This window comes from Mandrillus leucophaeus, unplaced genomic scaffold (assembly GCF_000951045.1).
Source record: "Mandrillus leucophaeus isolate KB7577 unplaced genomic scaffold, Mleu.le_1.0 Scaffold84, whole genome shotgun sequence".
NCBI lineage: Eukaryota > Metazoa > Chordata > Mammalia > Primates > Cercopithecidae > Mandrillus > Mandrillus leucophaeus.
This window is the reverse complement of record NW_012109141.1, coordinates 5,513,481-5,532,412: the sequence shown is the minus strand read 5'-3', so window position 1 is coordinate 5,532,412 and position 18,932 is coordinate 5,513,481. Positions and strand designations below refer to the sequence as shown.

Sequence of the window (18,932 nt, the reverse complement as noted above, 5' to 3'; positions counted from 1 at the left end):
AAAAGCCCTGAATCATTTTAGTATAAATAATAACTTAAAGATACAAATTGGGGTTCAAAGATATACCTCTACTTAGGACAGATCTGTGTTTATTCCTGTCTCTTATACACATCTAGATGTGTATAAGAGACAGGTCTGGCTCTGTTGCCCAGGCTGGAGTGCACTGGCACTGTCTCTTATACACATCTAGATGTGTATAAGAGACAGGTCTGGCTCTGTTGCCCAGACTGGGGTGCCTGTCTCTTATACACATCTAGATGTGTATAAGAGACAGGTCTGGCTCTGTTGCCCAGGCTGCAGTGCAATGGTGCAGTCATAGCTCACTACAGCCACTAATTCTTGAGCTCAAGGGATTCTACTGCCTCAGCCTCCCAAAGCACCATGTGTGAATTTTAAGTGGGAAGAAAATCAGTACATTTGTCTAAATTTGAATCTCTACTTGTAGTCTACATTCCCAGGTAGAGAAAAACTTTATAAAAAGAGTTGAAAATTCAATCCGAGGATAAAGGTCCACCTGTAGAATGGCAGTTCCTAGGATCAACTGCTTTTTTTTTTTTTTTTTTTTTTGAGACGGAGTCTCACTCTGTCGCCCAGGCTGGAGTGCAGTGGCCAGATCTCAGCTCACTGCAAGCTCCGCCTCCCGGGTTCACGCCATTCTCCTGCCTCGGCCTCCCGAGTAGCTGGGACTACAGGCGCCCGCCACCTCGCCCGGCTAGTTTTTTGTATTTTTTAGTAGAGACGGGGTTTCACTGTGTTAGCCAGGATGGTCTCGATCTCCTAACCTCGTGATCCACCCGTCTCGGCCTCCCAAAGTGCTGGGATTACAGGCTTACAAACTTGCAGTTTATAGTGGCGTTCTGTTAGAACTTGCTTTATGTACATGAGGTAGCAATATACAGTCAACAATGTTCTTCATATAATAGCATCACCAAATAAATTCAGCGTGTGACCTTTCAGAGTTTCATTCCCTCTGACAATAACTTATCTCTATTATTCAGTTCAATATCTTACTTATCTATACAAATATAGTATGTATCAAAAATGACTGCAGGCAAACATTCTAGGTTTTTGTGTGTTCAAAAAATGAATAGATTAATAGTAGGGCTTACAAAATAAATTAACTGACCGGTTGCATTTTTTTGAATGCAATATATCATTTTAAAAATGATCTGGGCAGAGGTAATGATAAAGTAAAGATGCAACGACATAATAGCCATGATTGAGTAATCAACTCACTTGTGATGCTGGAAACTATGTTTCATCTGGATACCCAGTTTCACTGAGAAAACTAAATTGGGCTGAAAATTGTGGTTGATCTGTTTCAGTAGAGGCTATTTTAGCTTGTGAGCAGTGACACGGTGCTCTGGGATTCTGGTCGTGTGGCTCCATGATATAAATTAACTGTCATGGACATTTTACTTTCCATGTAGGTAAAGATAATAAAACGCTGGGGTTCACCACACAATGTCATGGAAAGGGACGTATCTGTCAGCCCAGTGCACACCAGCTCAGACAGTCCTCATGTCTACAAGCTTCATATCCATTCTAAATTCATAGGAGTGGGACAGAAGTTTCTGGATTAATGGAATCCTTAAAACAAAACAAAAGAAAACAAAACAAAATTGTCTTGTCTACAACCTGAAACTCTTCTGGAATCCAAATGGACTGGGAGCAAACTGGTTGGTTTTTGACAGAAATAAAAGGCCAAGAAAATAAGCAAAATTTATTTCCTTTCTTCAATAATGTTATAATCCAACTCAGGGGCACAGAGTCTCGAAGTCAGCAACCTTCCCCAAGGCATCTACAGGCAAGATTTATAACCTGTGTAAATAAGATGTATCATCTACATAGGATGTATTTATGACTTACAGCACTCTATTCCCCCATCCTTCCTCCTTGTCAATCTTATACCTCACATCTTCCCAGAAGAAATATCTAGGAAGATTCTCTTAGCTTTGGCACTATGATTTCCTAGTGAATACTTTGTAATCTTAATTTACTAATCCCATTCTTCTATTCAGATGACCAGCAATTATGTGCCATTTATACTAAAAATTCAAAAGAAGAAAATGAAAGTTAAAAAAGTAAATAGCCCCATCTGAAAGTTAGATATGTAAACAAGAGTTCATGAAAGTTTTTTTCTCCAAACATTGCAGTTGATCTTTTGAAAGGTCAGTGTCTTTGATCAACAATCAGTAAACCTGAAAGGTTAAATGTTGAAGAAAAAAAATCTGGAAAGAAAAGAGGTAGAAAGCTTAAAATTAAAATGGACACAGACCCTACTAGAATGAATAGAAACATTAACATCATCAGTCAAGAACACTTACTGGGCATATTCTGAAAAGATGCCTTGACAACTTTAAGGATATGCCATAATCCTTAATCTCAATTAATTTCTGATAACAAGAGTTTGGAACATTACAGATAGATGTAGGCCAGGCATGGGAGTTCACACTACCAATCCCAGCACTTTAGGAGGCTGAGGCAGGGGGATTTCTTGAGCCCAGGACCGTCCTTGAAACCCAAAAATACAAAATACCAAAAATACAAAAATTAGCCAGTCTCATAACCCAGTCTCAAAAAATAAATAGATAAATACCAATAGATGCAGTTATTAAGCCACTTGAGGGTAGCAATTTTCAGACTACAAAAGTTTGAGAAATTCAAGATGCTTAATATTTCAATGACGGGGAAGCAGTTTGGTCTGATGTGGAAAAAACATAAAGACATTGAGACCTGGCTGAAACTCTATAGGAAAGAAAGTAAATGTGGTGGAAACTTCATCGGTCGGTTAGAAAAAGGAGAAAGTAGGAAAGTGTGAGTGTTTTGAGGCAGTGGAAAGCACAAACTGAGATTCAAATCATGCTGACAGAATCTCTCTCCCCTGTGTAGGACACCTTTGTGCCCAGCCTAGGTGGATCGGGGGCCCATGATCTATCACGGATGCCAGGACCAGGGTCTCCACAGATGAATTCTACCAAACTTTCTAGGAATTAATGCCAATCCTGGGTTTAGAAACAGTTCTACATCATCATGTGTAATCAATAAATGATTTCATTCTCTTGGAAAAAAAAAAAAAAAGAGACAGTTCTAAACTCAATTTATGAGACCAGCATCACCCTAATACCAAAACCAGATAAAGACACCACAAAAAAAAAATAAAAAAAAATAAAAAACACCTACAGGCTGGCCTGGCATCCCTAATGAACACAGATGAAAAAATCCTCAACAAAATACTAGCAAACTCAATTCACCATCACATTAAATGGATTGTATATTCTAATCAAGTCCGATTTATCCTGGGATGCCAAGATGGTTCAACATACGTAAATCAATCAATGTAATACACCGCATTAACAAAATGATATAAAAAGGCCACATGATCATTACAATAGAGCATAGAAAGCATTTGACAAATTCAACATCTTTGTGTGATAAAAACTCTCAACAAATTAGGTACAGAAGGAATTTACCCCAACACAATAAAGGCCATCTGTGAAAAGCCCACAGCTAACATCATACTGAGTCATGTAAAACTGAGAACTTTTGCTCTAAGATCAGGAACAAGACCAAGGTGGCCACTTTCAACACCTCTGCTCAACATAATACAAGAAGTCTTCATCAGAGCCATTAAACAAGAAAAAGAAAACAAAGGCATTCAAATCAGAAAGGAAGAAGTAATATTATCTCTGTTTGCAGATGACATAATCTTACATGCATAAAACCCTAACAATGCCACAAAAAACCTAATAAATGAATTAAGAGGCAGGACACAAACTCAACATGTAAAAATCAGGGCCAGTTGCAGTGGCTGACACCTGTAATCTCAACACTTTGAGAGGCCGAGGCGGGTGGATCATGAGGTCAGGAGATCCAGACTATCCTGGCTAACATGGTGAAACCCTGTCTCTACTAAAAATACAAAAACTTAGCCGGGCGTGGTGGCAGGAGCCTGTAGCCCCAGCTACTCGGGAGGCTGAGGCAGGAGAATGGTGTGAACCCGAAAGGCAGAGCTTGCAGTGAGCCGAGATCACACCACTGCACTCCAGCCTGGGCGACAGAGCGAGACTCCATCTCAAAAAAAACAAAACAAAACAAATCAGTCAGGTTTCTGTACACATGTACACAAACAACAAACTGTCCAAAAAAGGAATTTTTAAAAAATCCCATTCCCAGTAACAATAAAAAGAATAAAGTACTTAGGAAATAAACTTAACCAAAAATGTTAAAGACTTGCACACTGAAAATTATAAAGCAACTTATTCTTTCTTGATTATTGTGTTGCCATCTTTGCTCAAGAACTAATGGTGGCTTTGCTAGACAATTATATGAGATGAAGGTTTTCACTGTCATCACTTAATTTAGCCTACCTAGTTCTATATTAATATATAAATTAGACTGTCCGTACCAACCTAGTCATTTGACTACAGTCTCCCATGCACCGTCTCCCCATTCCTCCTGCATATTTGGGGTTACTCTTCATAACCTGTTTCACCTCGTTCCTCAGCTCTAATCATCAATGCCTCATTTGAACCTTGATGGTCCCGCCTGACTGGTCTCATTGGTGGAAGACGACTGTACAAGGACATGAATAATTATACTTATCAATGGCAAACAGAAGTTTGTTCAGTATTAGCCTCCTCCAGCAACTTTCTGCAAGAGCTGATTTTATTTCTTTTGTCTTCATTCTTTTTATAATCAATAAGGTCAGTTTAAACAATAGTAGTCTACACATCATTTAGCTAACATTAAAAGATTTGACAAATTATTTTAGTGGCACCTAAAATACTTCTCTTACGACAGATGAAAATCCGGAGGATATTAAGGGACAAAAATAACTGTAGTCACTGTCAATAAACATACATTCCCCTGCGCTCCCCCTGCCCCACTTTCCTTGCCCTTTGGTCCCTGCAAGTTTCAAATTCAGGAAAGTCAGTCTGGAACTGTTTCATTCTACATTTCAGGTCATAAGTGCAAAGGACAAGAGAAACCTATTTCTTTTCATTCAGCAAAGAAAGTCGATGGTAAATTTGAGTTCAGTTCTTGCTTCTGCTATTTTCTCCTCTATTCAAAACCAATCAAGGCCTGGATACCTGACCTGCTGGTTGGCAGAGGTCCTCTGTTGGGTGAGCTGGTACTTATATGAAGATGAATGTAGGCAGGTAGGAGTCAGGGGAAGAGCCCCTCTCTGTGTGTTGTGTCTGTGAGGGTCTGTGTGTGTGTGTGTGTGTGTGTGTGTGTTGTGTGTGTATGAATATAAGAGTCCTAAAAATTTCTCTTTTAGATCCAATGCTATGTGCTATAAAAGAAGTTGTTGAGAACTAACAAAAGTATGTACAGCAATTTATAAAATCTGTGACAATCACCTTTCCCTTGGCAGTTGAAATAAATTAAATCTGTTCCACATCTTATATCTGTCTCTCTGCTTTAATCTCATTGATTTTTGACCAAAGAGCCTCAAGACTTGAAAGAATCAAATTGCACCAGAGAAAACACAAATGATCTGTTTTGCTTTGCATCTAAGTTTTTATATTCAATCTTTCACTTATAAAAATTGAAAAAAGGAATTAAACAGAAAAGTACAGTCAATGGCTGTCATCTTCTGTCAATGATAACTTTTGACTAATGGATACAAGGTCCAGTTGACATTCTTTCAATCTGTCAACTGAATGTCAAAAAGCCATTTGCAACTGTTCAAAACACATGGACACTAACAATACTGGCCATTACATTTAGTCATCTGCATTTCATTGGCAGATTTTGACACTGTTTATAATTTACATACAAAGAAATAGTTCTGTGCAAGAAACTTAGTCATCTTTGGACAGATGAATGACATTTTTTACTGATTAGTAGGAGTTAAATAACCATATCTCCTAAAAATCTGTTACCTTCATTTTCTTTATAATTTGATGTTTACAATTACTTTTTCAGCATATAATGGACAAGATCTTATATGTGTTTGAAAATGATTCTTTATGACATTTTTCTGAATAAAACATTTTCTTGCCTTGGTCTCTAAAAAAAAGGGTCAGTCTCTGTTTTCACTGTTTCCTTTTCCTGAGAGTTTAAAAAAATACTTCCGTAATGCAAGGGGTTTTTAGGTAAGAACTATTTTTTGTCTGTGTCTGAAGGAACAGAGTCAACATTTAAAATGAGGAGTCTCTGCTAATTCTTCCTTCCCCAAATATTTCACCAACCACTCATCATTTTCATTACATTCTAAGTTCAATGTATGTCTCACCACAGTTCCTACCCCTTTTAAGAGGAACAAGGGAGGCTTGATGTGGTCCAGGGTGATTGTGTATGAAAAGACACTATCCCCTGAAAATGCTCTCTTTATTATACACAGAGCTATAGTGGAGGCTTCTGTTTATACGAAACCTTTTCTTCTTCATTTTCAGCACAGGAAGAAGTATCAGTTTACAATATGAGCAGAGTCCATAAAGGGACAGCCAAAGCCTGGCAAGCGTTGGCTCTGCAAGTCTAACATAAGTCAAAGGTAAATGAACTGGCTGAAAGCATGTGGAAGGGAGGAAGGAAGGGAGAAAAGAAAAGGGAAGGGGACAGAGTGAAAGAAGGAAGGAAGGGCAGGAAAGATGGAAGAGAGGGAGGGAGAAAGGGAGGAAACTGTAATACAGGCCTCTACACAGACCTCTATATGGGCCTTTCTGTATTAGCACTTCTGTAAGTGAAAGAAATTAGTTTTTCTCATAGTCATGCAAAGTGGATCTAGGTGTTGCAGGTCCTGAAACACAATGCAGGGCTTCATTGTGACAAAAAAGACAAATGCCTACTACACAAATAGTGGGGTGCCTTGGAGGAGGCCTGCTCAGGTGGAAGCCCCAAAGGCCAATTTCACCAGCACAAAGATTATACTCAGTAATGGTCGCCAAATATCGAAGTCAGTGGTTCTTAGAGTGTGTTTGGGGGTCCCTGAGGGTCCCTGTGTCCCTTTCAGGGATCTGCAACGTCAAACCTATTTTCCTAGTAATATTAAGATGTAACATCAGTCTGTTTCCGCATCCACATCTGAAAAAAACTGAGAGAAAAAAAAGGCTCCAGTCTGGCAAACTGGCAACCGCATTCTTAAACGCCTGTTGAATTGCACTCAACGCAGCTCTGATTCAGCCATATCAACCCAGCACTGTCTTGTTATTGCTGGGGTACATGGGGATTCTAATACCTTATCACCACCATCAAAAATGTTCACGTGATTGGGAAGATAGGAGTTCTACAGCCGAAACATGAAGGTGGGCAATATCATATGTTTTTCAGCCCTTTGCCAATTTCTTTTTAAGTTTCAGGATGGTGACAGATAAGAAAATTGGAAAGATTTTAACGCTGGATCTGAGATTGATGGATTCACAGGATAAATAAATACTAAATACTAGAATAATGGCCAGTTCACCTTATTCAGCCATTTAAAAAAATGTTGAATATGCACATTCAATGAACGTGTTTACCATAAATAAAAACAGAGACCAGCCCACAGGGTTGGCTTTTTCCATGTGTGGCACTGGAAGACGTCTGGTGCTTACTCACCCTCGGCTACGGTCAATCTCATCACGAAGGTTTCGTTTTCTCCTGCACTGGCCTGCAAGTGGCAACGGTAAAGCCCCGAGTCTGAGGCCGTGACGTCGGGGACGATGATGAAGCTCCAGCTTCCGTGGCTGCAGTTGCTCACTATTTGTCGTGGGAACTTGGAGGTGAAATTTCTGCCGTGGACCAAGTCGCAGTAAGTTAAGAGGTCGATCTGACGGGGCTGGATCTTTTCCCACCTCACTTCCTGCACAGGCCACGTCATCTGAGGCTGACAGGTGAGTGTGATATTTTTTCCAGGTTCCGAGACAATGTGGCTATTTGGTGGCACAGCTGCCTCAAAACCATCTGAAAAGAAGAAGTAAATGATTAGATCCAGGTTGTCAAATTTTGGGACACCCAAACCTAATCATGAAAATGACTGGTGACGTTACCTAACACAGTTTCTTCCATTGTGAATGACCTATTTATACCACATTTTTATAAGAGAAAGCATTTTTTTTTTAAGTCCGGGAGATAAATAGAAAAGAGGATATGACTGTTCACACATAGCTCTGTAAGTGTTACTCGGTTACCCATATAGTGAGAAACATAGCCAAAACCCCTGGTGCTTTTCTTGGTACTGATCATATCAAGAGGCTGAATTTGACAAAGAGACTGTTACGCAATAATGCTGGGCTGGCATCTCTGACACTGACCTAGAGTATCAAATGTTCAGGTTATAATCATTCTGGCTAAGATTTTGACAGTCGTGAAAAAGACACCCAATCATTCTCACTGAATACACACATGATCTCGCTCTTCAGATATACAAGTTTGTCTTACATGTGGGTAGAGTAGGGCCCCACATGTGGTATCAATTCTTGATACCATGAAAGTCCCTCAGTATTCTCCCACCTTCCTGACACCATTTCTGGAACTCCTAGCACAAAGTACTCAGTAATTGTCACCAAATATCTAAGTCAGTTGTCCTGAGAGTGTGTTTGGGGGCCCTCGGCATCTCTGTGACCCTTTAGGGGGTACACAAGGTCTAATCTATTTTCCTAGTGATATCTAAGATGAAATTCCCCCTCTTCATTCCAGTTCTATCACAAGTATACAGTAGATATTTCCAGAAGCTCCGCCAGCTAGTGGTATGTGCGCTTGAAATGTCTTAAATTTTGTTCAAGATTAATTTCTAATACAGTAAACATGACAGATATGACCTATGTAAACAAACACTCCCTGAGGGCCTTCAATAATTTTTAAAAGAGCATAAAGGGGTCATGAGACCACAAAGTTTGGGAACGTGATCCAAAGAATAAACTGCGGTAATTATTTCTCAAAATGTAAGACAACCCAGCAAGGTAACAAGCGGATCTATTTATTAGCGATGAACACCTTCTTTCATCTGATAGCATCACTAATGCCAACAAATTCTGACCTGCTGTTTCAGTACAGAGGGAGGCCTGGGCAGTAATGATGTCACAGTGCTCTCTGGCACTAAGGGAGAAATGTAAAAAGTGGAAAGTCATCTGTCACTTCAACAATGTGACAGTTTCACTCCGGGCTGGCCCAGGCGCCATTGTCTTGGCATACAAACAAAAGAATAAAGAAACAGAGAAAGAGAGAAAGGGATGAGGGAAGGAGAAAAAAAGAGAGAAAAAGAAAAAAGGAGGGAGGAAAAAAAAGAAAGGAAAGGAAACAGAGAATCAAAAAAGAGCTGTCACATTTCAAAAGAGAGAATGAAAGCAAGTCTAAAGTGCAGTCAGATTTGCTGTCTATTGAACTAGAATATCATGTTCATCTACGATAGTTCAGCTGCACCAAAAAGTAGCTTCCCATCTTCAGCATGCGGTTCCATGTGTCAAAATGTTGTAAAGAGAAAACCACAGCACTCCAGTTTTCTCCACTGTACACCCATTTACCAAAGGTAGCACTTTACCCACATAATATGCACCCGGAAAACATTTCATCTCCAAGTAATAAAGCAACATAAGAAAAGGGGAAGAAAGAGAAGGAAAGGAAGAAAATTCATTAAGAAAAGGGAAAAAAGGAAATAAAAAAAGATATAAAAGGAAAACTTAAAACAGGGAAAGGAAGATGTGAGAAAAGAAAAATGAGTGACAACATAAAATCAGACGCTAGCACGCTATATGGAGAAATGAAGGAACATAAAAGAAATGAAAAAAAGAAGGAGAAATCAACTTTCACGTGAGCCCTTCTGGCCCCTGGGGAGTAAAAGGCAGTATGGATGCGTGTCCGCAGTGCTCACACGCACACTGTTTTGTGTTTCTCCTCTTCTTCTCCTCTCTGGGTGCCGCCCCGCCCAATCTCAGTAACTTCCTTTGTCTAACCATAACCACGCCCTCAGGCCGCTGTGAACCTGCTGACTTGGGTGGAAACAGGGGTCTTCTCAGAGCTGTATCTGCATTTTCACAAAGGACAATGCAGGAAGCAATGGGGAGAATTCTAGAGGGGATGCAGCTGTCTTTGGGGAGCAAAATGCAAGGAGGTTACAGCAGAGGCTCCATGTGAGGACCCAGACCTGCCTCTCAATAGACTCAGCCTAGAGCTGAAAGAAGTGGTTCCCAACCCTAGAGCCAGGTGGTTCAGAAGCTCAGAGTAGCCCCTGATTAACCTTTCCTGACAAACAGAGTAATTGGTTGGTGTTGGATGAAAATCAAGACCTATACGAGGTCAGCCAAACCTGCCTTGCCTCAGATTTTGCTTGTGGCTTCTCAGACCACAGGCTCCTCCTACACAGCTCAGTGGAAGGCAGCTCAAACTGACCTTGAAAAGAACTGCCAGGAAGAGCTCACACAAACAAGAGAACCCTGGGATCCTGATGAACTTGAAATTGGAAAGTGGATTCACGTAAAACAGAGACCAAGATGTCGTAGTTAATTGGGAAGAAAAAAGTTTGATTCCAATAAAAAAAATAAAACTAATGAAAACCAGTTTATACTTATATGTAGCTATGTATTCATACTTAGAATAAACATTGAATAGACTGTGTTGTTTTTGCATGATTTTTGTTGCAGGATATCATGATGAAATATTCTCTATTTTCTATGTGGCTTCTCTGGCTTGACCACAAATCATCCTTGGAAATTATTTCAGTGCTTCATCACTTTTCCAACCACCGCTCATGCCCTGGGTACCCCAAACATTTCTGGGTACATCTTCACATCATGCCCCTGCCCACCAGCACCTCCCTGGCTGCTGACCTGTCCTCCTCACCATCCTCACTGGTCAACAGCTCTGCGTGCAGTTTGAGCAGCTCTGCAAAATCCCTCACCAACGTCACAAAACCCTGAGTCTTTTACCATCAGCTTCATAAACCCAAGCCTTTGTAAAGCTAGACCTTTTTACACTACTCTGTACTTAGCACCTAGACCATGCTTGGCATAAAGTAGAGAAGTCAATCAATATTTTTTGCATAAAACATTTGCCAACCTAAAGAATGGGAGGAAATATTTGCAAACTACACATCTGACAAAGGTCTAATATCCAGCATCTATAAGGAATTTAAACAAATTTACAAGAGGAAAACAACCCCATTAAAAAGTGGGTAAAGGACATGAACAGACACTTCTCAAAAGAAGACATATACGTGGCCAACAAGCATATGACAAAAAGCTCAATATCACTCATCATTAGAGAAAGGCAAACCAAAACCACAATGAGACACCATCTCATATCAGTCAGAATGGCTATTACTAAGAAGGCAAAAAATTACAGATGCTGGTGAGGTTGCAGAGAGAAGGGAACACTTACACACTGTTGGTGGGAGTGTAAATTAGTTCAACCATTGTGGAAAGCAGTATGGCAATTCCTCAAAGAGATAAAAGCAGAACTACCATTTGTCCCAGCAATCCCATTCCTGGGCATATACCCAGAGGAATATAAATCATCCCACTATAAAGACACATATGTATATGAATGTCCACTGCAGCACTAATCACAATAGCAAAGACTTGGAATCAACCTAAATGTCCATCAATGACAGATGGGATAAAGAAAATGTGTTACATATTCATCATGGAATACTATGCAGCCATAAAAAAGAATGAGATATTATCTTTTGTGGGAACATGGATGCAGCTGGAGGCTGTTATCCTCAGCACACTAATGCAGGAACTGAAAATCAAATACCACATGTTTTCACTTTTAAATGGGAGCTAAATGGTAAGAACTTATTAACATAAAGAAGGAAACAACCGACACTGGGATCTACTTGGGAGTGAAGGGTGGTAGGAGGGAGAGAAGCAAAAATGTAACTATTGGGTACTAAGCTGAATACCTGGGTGATGCAATAATGTGTACAATGAACCCCTGTGACACGTATTTACCCATGCAACAAACCTTCACATGTACCCACAAATCTAAAAAGTTTGTAAAAATTTTTTAATAAAATAAAACTATTTTTGACTTTAAACACTTGAAAAAACTAATTTGCAATTCACTTTGCACTCAATGTGCAATGTATTTTTACTGATTTGGGGGGAGATTTATGTCTATAATAACCCTAATATTAAGAAACGTATTTAAAATAGTATTAATCATGCCTAAACGAATTGATAGGTGTAGGCAATAATCCTCAGTGTCTGCAAATTCACAAATGCCATTTATGTTTCCACAATACCACCTTGGAAGTCGCAGCCTTGTCAAAATAATCAAACCTGATGCTAGTCAAGCCTCCAAATATAACCACCAACTTACAGAACTACAAAGAGCAGAGAAACGTGTTAAATGCCACCATAGGAAAGCAGCCCATGGGAATATGAAAAACTCAAGGTGACAACAACAACAAAAAGATGAAAGGTGGAGAGGAAGAAACCTACAGGTTAAAAGGGAGGTAAGAGACATATTACACAGTAACAATGTATGGAACTTGAAAAGGAAAAATTCTTAGAACTGGAGAAATGCAAAGTAAACATTCAATAATTTTAAGAAATTATTGCTGTTTTGTGAGGTGTGAAGGTAATGATGGTATCATGTTTATGTTAAAAAGAAGACTCATCTTTTGAGATTCAGGCTAAAGTATTTATAGACGAGATGAGTTAACAGCTGGAATTTGCTTCAAATTAATCAAGGGAAAGAGAGTGTGAGAAATAGAGAACAATAACACTGACCCAAACTTGATAGTCGGTAAAGCTGTATAGTGGTCACATGGGAACTGATTATACTATTCTTTCTATTTTTGTATATGTTTGAAACTTCCATTAAAAAAGCTTTAAAAGTATTTGTTTGTACAAGATTTGAGAAGCAAGAGAACGAACCTAAACTAAAGTCCCTGCTTGTGAAATGTACTTCACACACCAAATCGCTAATCCTAACAATAATATTCAATCAGTATTCATGTGCCTGTTTCACAGTTGAAAAATATATATATATATTGAAGTAGCTTTCCCAAAGAGCTGAGCGGGCAAAGAGCGCCATCAGAAATGTAACAAACTAATTTGATTTTAAAGCTCATACATTTTTCACGCCAGACCACCACAAACTCTAAACTCTCTCCTGTATCTTTAACCTCCAACTCTAAACGGACTCCTCTCTCTCACACCTCTAAACAGGATTTTCTCCCACTCCTGAAAACCAACTTTGGACCTTTTGGTGCCATCCAGTCCTTGTTTCTTCTTCCCTATTCATTCAAGATTCCAGGAGTGGGTTCCCATCCTGCTCAGCCTCCTCCTTTCCGATGTGTGCTTCGACACAATCAAGCATCCATTTCCACTCTTCTACCAAGACTGCAAATGTCATCAGTGTTCTTCACCTGAATGCTGGATGTCCAGCCCTCCTGGAAATACTCTACTCCTTGGCTTCTGTGACATTGCACTTGCCTGCTTCTCCTCTCTCCTTTCTGATCTCCCTCTACTATCTCCTTCATGTTTTCTCTTCTTCTGCTTGTCCTTAAAAAAAAAATGTGCGTTGTGCCCCCAGGAGTCTACTACCCTTCCCTGTCTACTCCCCATCGCTGAGTGAGCCTATCTACTCTCCTTGTTCAACCATCTCTTAGGTTCAGATCAAGTGCAAGTCAATAGTGCCTGCTCAGTCAGACCTCTCCCCAGGGTTTCTAGAGCACAAGACAATAACTTGTTCTTACGATGCTTCAAATAGACTAAAAATTAAACATCCCAGCATTGCCCTAAGCCATCTGCAGGAGCACTATTATTACACTAGCTAATTAGAAATGATGATAGTAGTAGCTCCAGTAGCTTCACGTATTCCCAACTGTGCCTAGACTATGAATATGCTCAATCAAGAACTTTTCTACAAACTCTTAATAGTCACCCAAATAAATGCAAAATGAAATGTTGACTGCATGATGACTAAGGAGGTCTCCTAAAGTGTCTGAGATAAAGCTCTCAAAAATAAGCAAGCAAAAGAAATAGAAACACAAATTCCCAGTTACAAGCAAGCCACGAAGTCCAGAAAGTGGAAAAATGACACTTTTGAAGCTCATAGGGCATGCAGGGTGGGAGGACGTACTGAAGACAGGAGAAACACAGACACAAAAGGCAGAATTTCCCAAGGATACCTTTGCCTCCCTCATAGTTCTGGCTGTGACAGCTAAAACATGAAAAAGACAGTCGCGGTGGACACTGAACTGAGCTGTCAGGCAGCTTCAGGCAGAATAGAAAGAGAAGCCTCTTACCGAGAACGCATCAGCATTCGCAGAAAGAGGCACCATGCACGCTCCTGCCTACGCTGTAGCCTCCCTGTGTGCATTCATTTCAAACATAGACAGCAATGACAGTATTGGATGGCATTTCTCTAAAAAGCTGCAATGTTCCCAGATGGCCAAGTCTGGGGATGTTACGGGTGGAATTGTGTCCCCCAGAATTCCTATGGTGAAGTCCTAACCTCCGGTGCCTTACAACCTGATCTGAATTAGGGCTGTTGCAGATGCGGTTAGTTGACATGAAGTTGTCCTGGAATAGGGTGGCCTCTAATCCAGTATAACCGTGTCCTTATAAAAAGGGGAAATTCTGACACAGGGATGAATACAAGCAGAACGCCACGTGAAGATGAAGGCACAGACTGAGTTGATGCTTCCACGGGCCAAGGCAGGCCAAAAATTGCCAGAAACTGCCAGAAGTTAGGCGAGACCGCTCCTTGCAACCCCCAGAGGGAACCAACCCTGCTGACACCTTCACTTCGGACTTCAAACTGCAAGACAACACATTTCTGTTAAGTCACCCAGCTTTTGGTATCGCGTGCCAGCAGCTCTAGGACACTAATGGGGAGTAAGGACCATCAGGACGACATCTTGGGTACAGTCTGGGCCTCACCAGCGCCCATCAGAAGCAGCAAGTCCACCCAGTTCGGGAAATCTGCCATCTTCGCAACACCACTTCCCATGCATTGCCATTTTCTGTCTTTCAACTAAAGTGCAGATAAAAGGGAAAGGACCAAACAAGATAAAAAATAAGCTAAAAGATTGCTTAACCGAAAGGTACAGATAAAGTGGGAAGAACGAGTTACAATAAAGAGATAAAAACTCAACCCGACAAAGCCATCACGAAGGAAAGCCAGGCAAGGCCATTTGTTGAAATAAAAAAAATAAAGGGACTAGATTCAGGCTGCATGTCCCGCATGGTAAATCAGGATTCAGTCCAGAAAATCCATATTAAGAGAAGATTTGCAGTATGTCCAAAAAGCAATTCCCCTGTCTCAGCACTGAGCAGCAAAGGACTTGCAATGCAAGCCCCGGCAGGTTTGTGATTCAAATTACCCAGGAGTCAAAGCAGCTGCTGAGGCCACCAGCCTCCCCAGCTTCCGAGTCCAGGCTGCCTCCAGGGGCAGCTTCAAGGAGCTCCAGCAACTTGAGATTGGCTACCTGAAAGGTAACCATGGTGTAATGTTTGTTCAGCTTCTAATTGTTAAAAAATACTTTCAATCTCTCCACCATGGTACAATGAGAACGATGCTTTTTATTCTAGTCGGTATCATAAAGTTTGCTGAAGCACGTCGAAAAGTCAAACTTTTGAGCCATTCTGTAGTTTCTCTCAACCAGAAAAATTACTGACTAATGGGATATAAACAACAACAACAAAAATTGATAATACAGCCCAAGAGCATTGGCCCCTCAGGTTAGACAATTTAATGTAGACCTTCTGCATGGCAGGGTTTTAACAGAAAAAGATATCAAGAGATGAACACTATCTCTAATGATTCTCTGCTAGAGCATGGATTGTTAGTGATGGTCCCTAGAGACTACATTAAGCATTGTGTCCCATAGAGTTACAAATATTTTCAGTATATTTTAAAAGTAAAATAATAAGCCTTGAACGAGTCCTTACTAAGTGCCAGCATTAAATGCATTACATAAACTAGCGCATTTAGTCCCCACGGATAAGTCACCCAGCTGCGAATGGCAGGACACTCCCACCCAGGCAGGGGGTCTAGCGAGCTACTCTCAAACCCGCCCTGAGAAGGCACTCCAGTGACAGCCAGTTTTCTTCTCCACCCTGCAATGGGGCAGGGTCTCAGAGACATGATCAGCTCCAAGGACGCCTCTGCTCCTAGATAGCTTGTTTTCGGATGCCTGAACTCTTATAATTAGAAATCAATTTCTGTACTTGTCCTTGTTAAAATGCATATAACGTTTTCAATTCCTGGCAGGCACCAGCACATTAGCGTGAAATTGTCCATTAGATTGTTTTCCAAGTAGAAATCAAGGAAGATGTTTCCCACAGGAGGGTGGCCAGCAGTAGACCTGCTGTGGCAAAGGAGAGAGAGGAAAGCCCAGAACTAGCGTTGTCCCTGCCCAGGTGAGTGCACCATGGGGCAGAGGGCAGACAAGGAGAGTGAGTGGAAGTGCCGGATTGGTGGAAGACTCGCGCAGCAAGATGGATCGCAAACCAGAGGCGGTGAAATTTTGCCTCATTTATTTTTCCTTCCTTTATTCATTCGACATTCATTTCTTCATCCACACGGATTAATGGGTATAAATGAAACACAGACTGGGTTAGGGGAGAGACACACAAGCAGGTAATTGCCATGAAAAGATGACAAGTTCTCCAAAGAACAAAGTGATGAAAACACAAACAGAGCCTTTAGAAATTCCCCACTGAGGCCCTGATGGCAGCTGCAGAGACCGAAAGAGATGGAGCTGTGAGTTTCAGAAGCAGCTATTGCCCGATGGTGCTCACAAGGTCTGTCAAAGATTCTCTCACCAAACACAAGGGTATTTGCCAGAAGAAAATCTATTTAGGACTCCAAACTTAAGCGGTTCAATTGAAGCTTGATGCCTTTAGAGCATCTACTCCAGGTTCAATTTCCTTGCTCTTCTCACATTTTCTGACCATGTCACTATTTATTTGAGTATCTACTTCATTACATTTCTTTGGTATTTCCAGATGGCTTTGTGGAGAACAAATAAGTAGCATTTGTGATGCATGACATGAAAAATGACTAAGAACCCATTGATATAATGTTAGAAATGGGAAACCAAGAAACAGTACATGCACATCCTCACAATGTACTCTGCACATACTACATACACCTAAATGTGAACTTACATATTTTGACTTCCATTGAAAAAAAAAGTAATAAAATTAAGTTAATGACAAAACTAAGTTTTAAAACACACTGCTCAGAAAATCAGAGATTCACCATTGCTAACAGTGTGAGTCCTATCCAATTAAAATTGCTCTGAAAATTGGAAGATAATTTCTGCAAATATCTGCAGGCATAAGACAGGACCTATGAAATAGAAGACATTTTCTGTAGGGAAAGGGGAACACAAGGTCCTCTGGTCTTGCTTAGCACTGCAAAAATCTCCAGTCAGGAAGAGCAACAGGACTTAACGAAAAACAAGCTAAAAATTCACCCTTCCAGCTCTCTCCTGATAATTTGAATATGAGCCCTATTTTGCCTAGCAAAATATTTCATGCTATAACTGGCCGCAGTCAAGAAAGATGAGGATTTCTTGGAGGACTTCAAGTTTCAGACAATATTCATGCTTGTTGTAAGGGAAAATGGCAAATGACGAATGGGAATCGAAAGATGAGATCCTTGCTTGGGTTTCTCTAAGCAGTAAGTTCCCAACATCCTGCCACGCAGGAAACTCCATAAAACTGGAGCAGGGGCCGGGCTTGACTTGGACAGTGAGCAGATCCTCTCAAGCTCCACAGACATCCCCCGGGACCTTTTTGCCTTCTTGAAGCACCCCAGCTTCTGTGCTCTCTTCTCCCCTAACAGCCAGCACCTGCCCCTCTAGGTTGGAGCACTGCCCAGGGCAGCTGGAGCCTGCCTTGTCTGAGAATGCACACACTGATCAAGGGAAGCCGATCCAGTGACTGATCCCGGTAGAATCTGCTTTTCCCGACCAGGCAGCTTCCCTAGACTTCACTAGATCCTGTGCCCTTGCTGGATCTCTCCTTCCCTTTCCAATCCAGATTCCTTGATGGGTTTCCCTGGGAATACTTCCTAATGGGTCCTTTCCACATTTATCCTCTTCTCGGGGACTGCTTCTGGTGAATGTAATCTAAGGTAGCCACAATTGTAGAACTTTACCAAATCATACTTGGAGCCTAGAATCTAAATTTCCATCAATGTGCCTGGAGCCAGATTCCTAAATGTCTTTTTTTTTTTTTTTTTCAGATGGAGGCTCACTCTGTTGCCCAGGCTAGAGTGCAGTGGTGGAATCTCGACTCGGCACCTCCTGGGTTCAAGCAATTCTTCTGCCTCAGCCTCCTGAGTAGCTGGGATTACAGGCATGCACCACCACGCCCAGCTAAATTTTTTTGTATTTTTAGTAGAGACAGTGTTTCGCCATGTTGGCCAGGCTGGTCTCAAACACCTGGTGATTGATCTGCCCACCTCAGCCTCCCAAAGTGCTGGGATTACAGGTGTGAGCCACCGCGCCTGGCCCTCAAATGTCTTCTTGATAATACGGCCTGAGTTAATGAAAATCTCTCTCATAGAAGCAGAGGGTAGAATGGTGCTTACAGTGGCTGGGGCTTGGGGGAATGAGTAGATAACGGTTAAGAAGGTACAAAACCTCAGTCAGACAGAAGACATAGGATTCTTCCTTTTCTTGAGCTCTGTCACACAGCTTGATGAATATAAATAATAGAGTATTGCCCATTTCAAAATTTCTAGAGTGAATTTCAAATATTCTCACCATACAAAAATTAAGTATTTGAGAGGATGGATACATGAACTAGCTTGATTTAATTATTACACATTATGAGTTATAACCTCAGTTTATACCCTATACATTTATAGAATTATAAATTGTCAATTTACAAATTAAAAATTAATAGCAAAACACAAACGACTCTGTCTTTGACTCTCTGTTTGGCTCTATCACTCTCTCAAGTCCCAGCTTGACCTACCTGTCTCCCAGGACTTACCCAGAGTAATCTCCCAGCCACTGAATCCTATGGCTCTCTCTT

The 18,932-nt window shown here is 40.9% G+C and overlaps 1 protein-coding gene across 4 annotated transcripts in view; it reads right to left on the bottom strand.

Moving 5' to 3' along the window:
* CD226 (CD226 molecule) overlaps positions 1-18,932 on the bottom strand; it is a 96,467-nt gene that overhangs the window by 22,598 nt on the left and 54,937 nt on the right. For all 4 annotated transcript variants that reach the window (XM_011968349.1, XM_011968348.1, XM_011968347.1 and 1 more), the window contains one exon: positions 7,546-7,890. In XM_011968349.1, coding sequence (XP_011823739.1) covers positions 7,546-7,807 — 262 coding nt within the window. In that variant the 5' untranslated portion in view covers positions 7,808-7,890. The remainder of the gene's footprint in view (positions 1-7,545; positions 7,891-18,932) is intronic.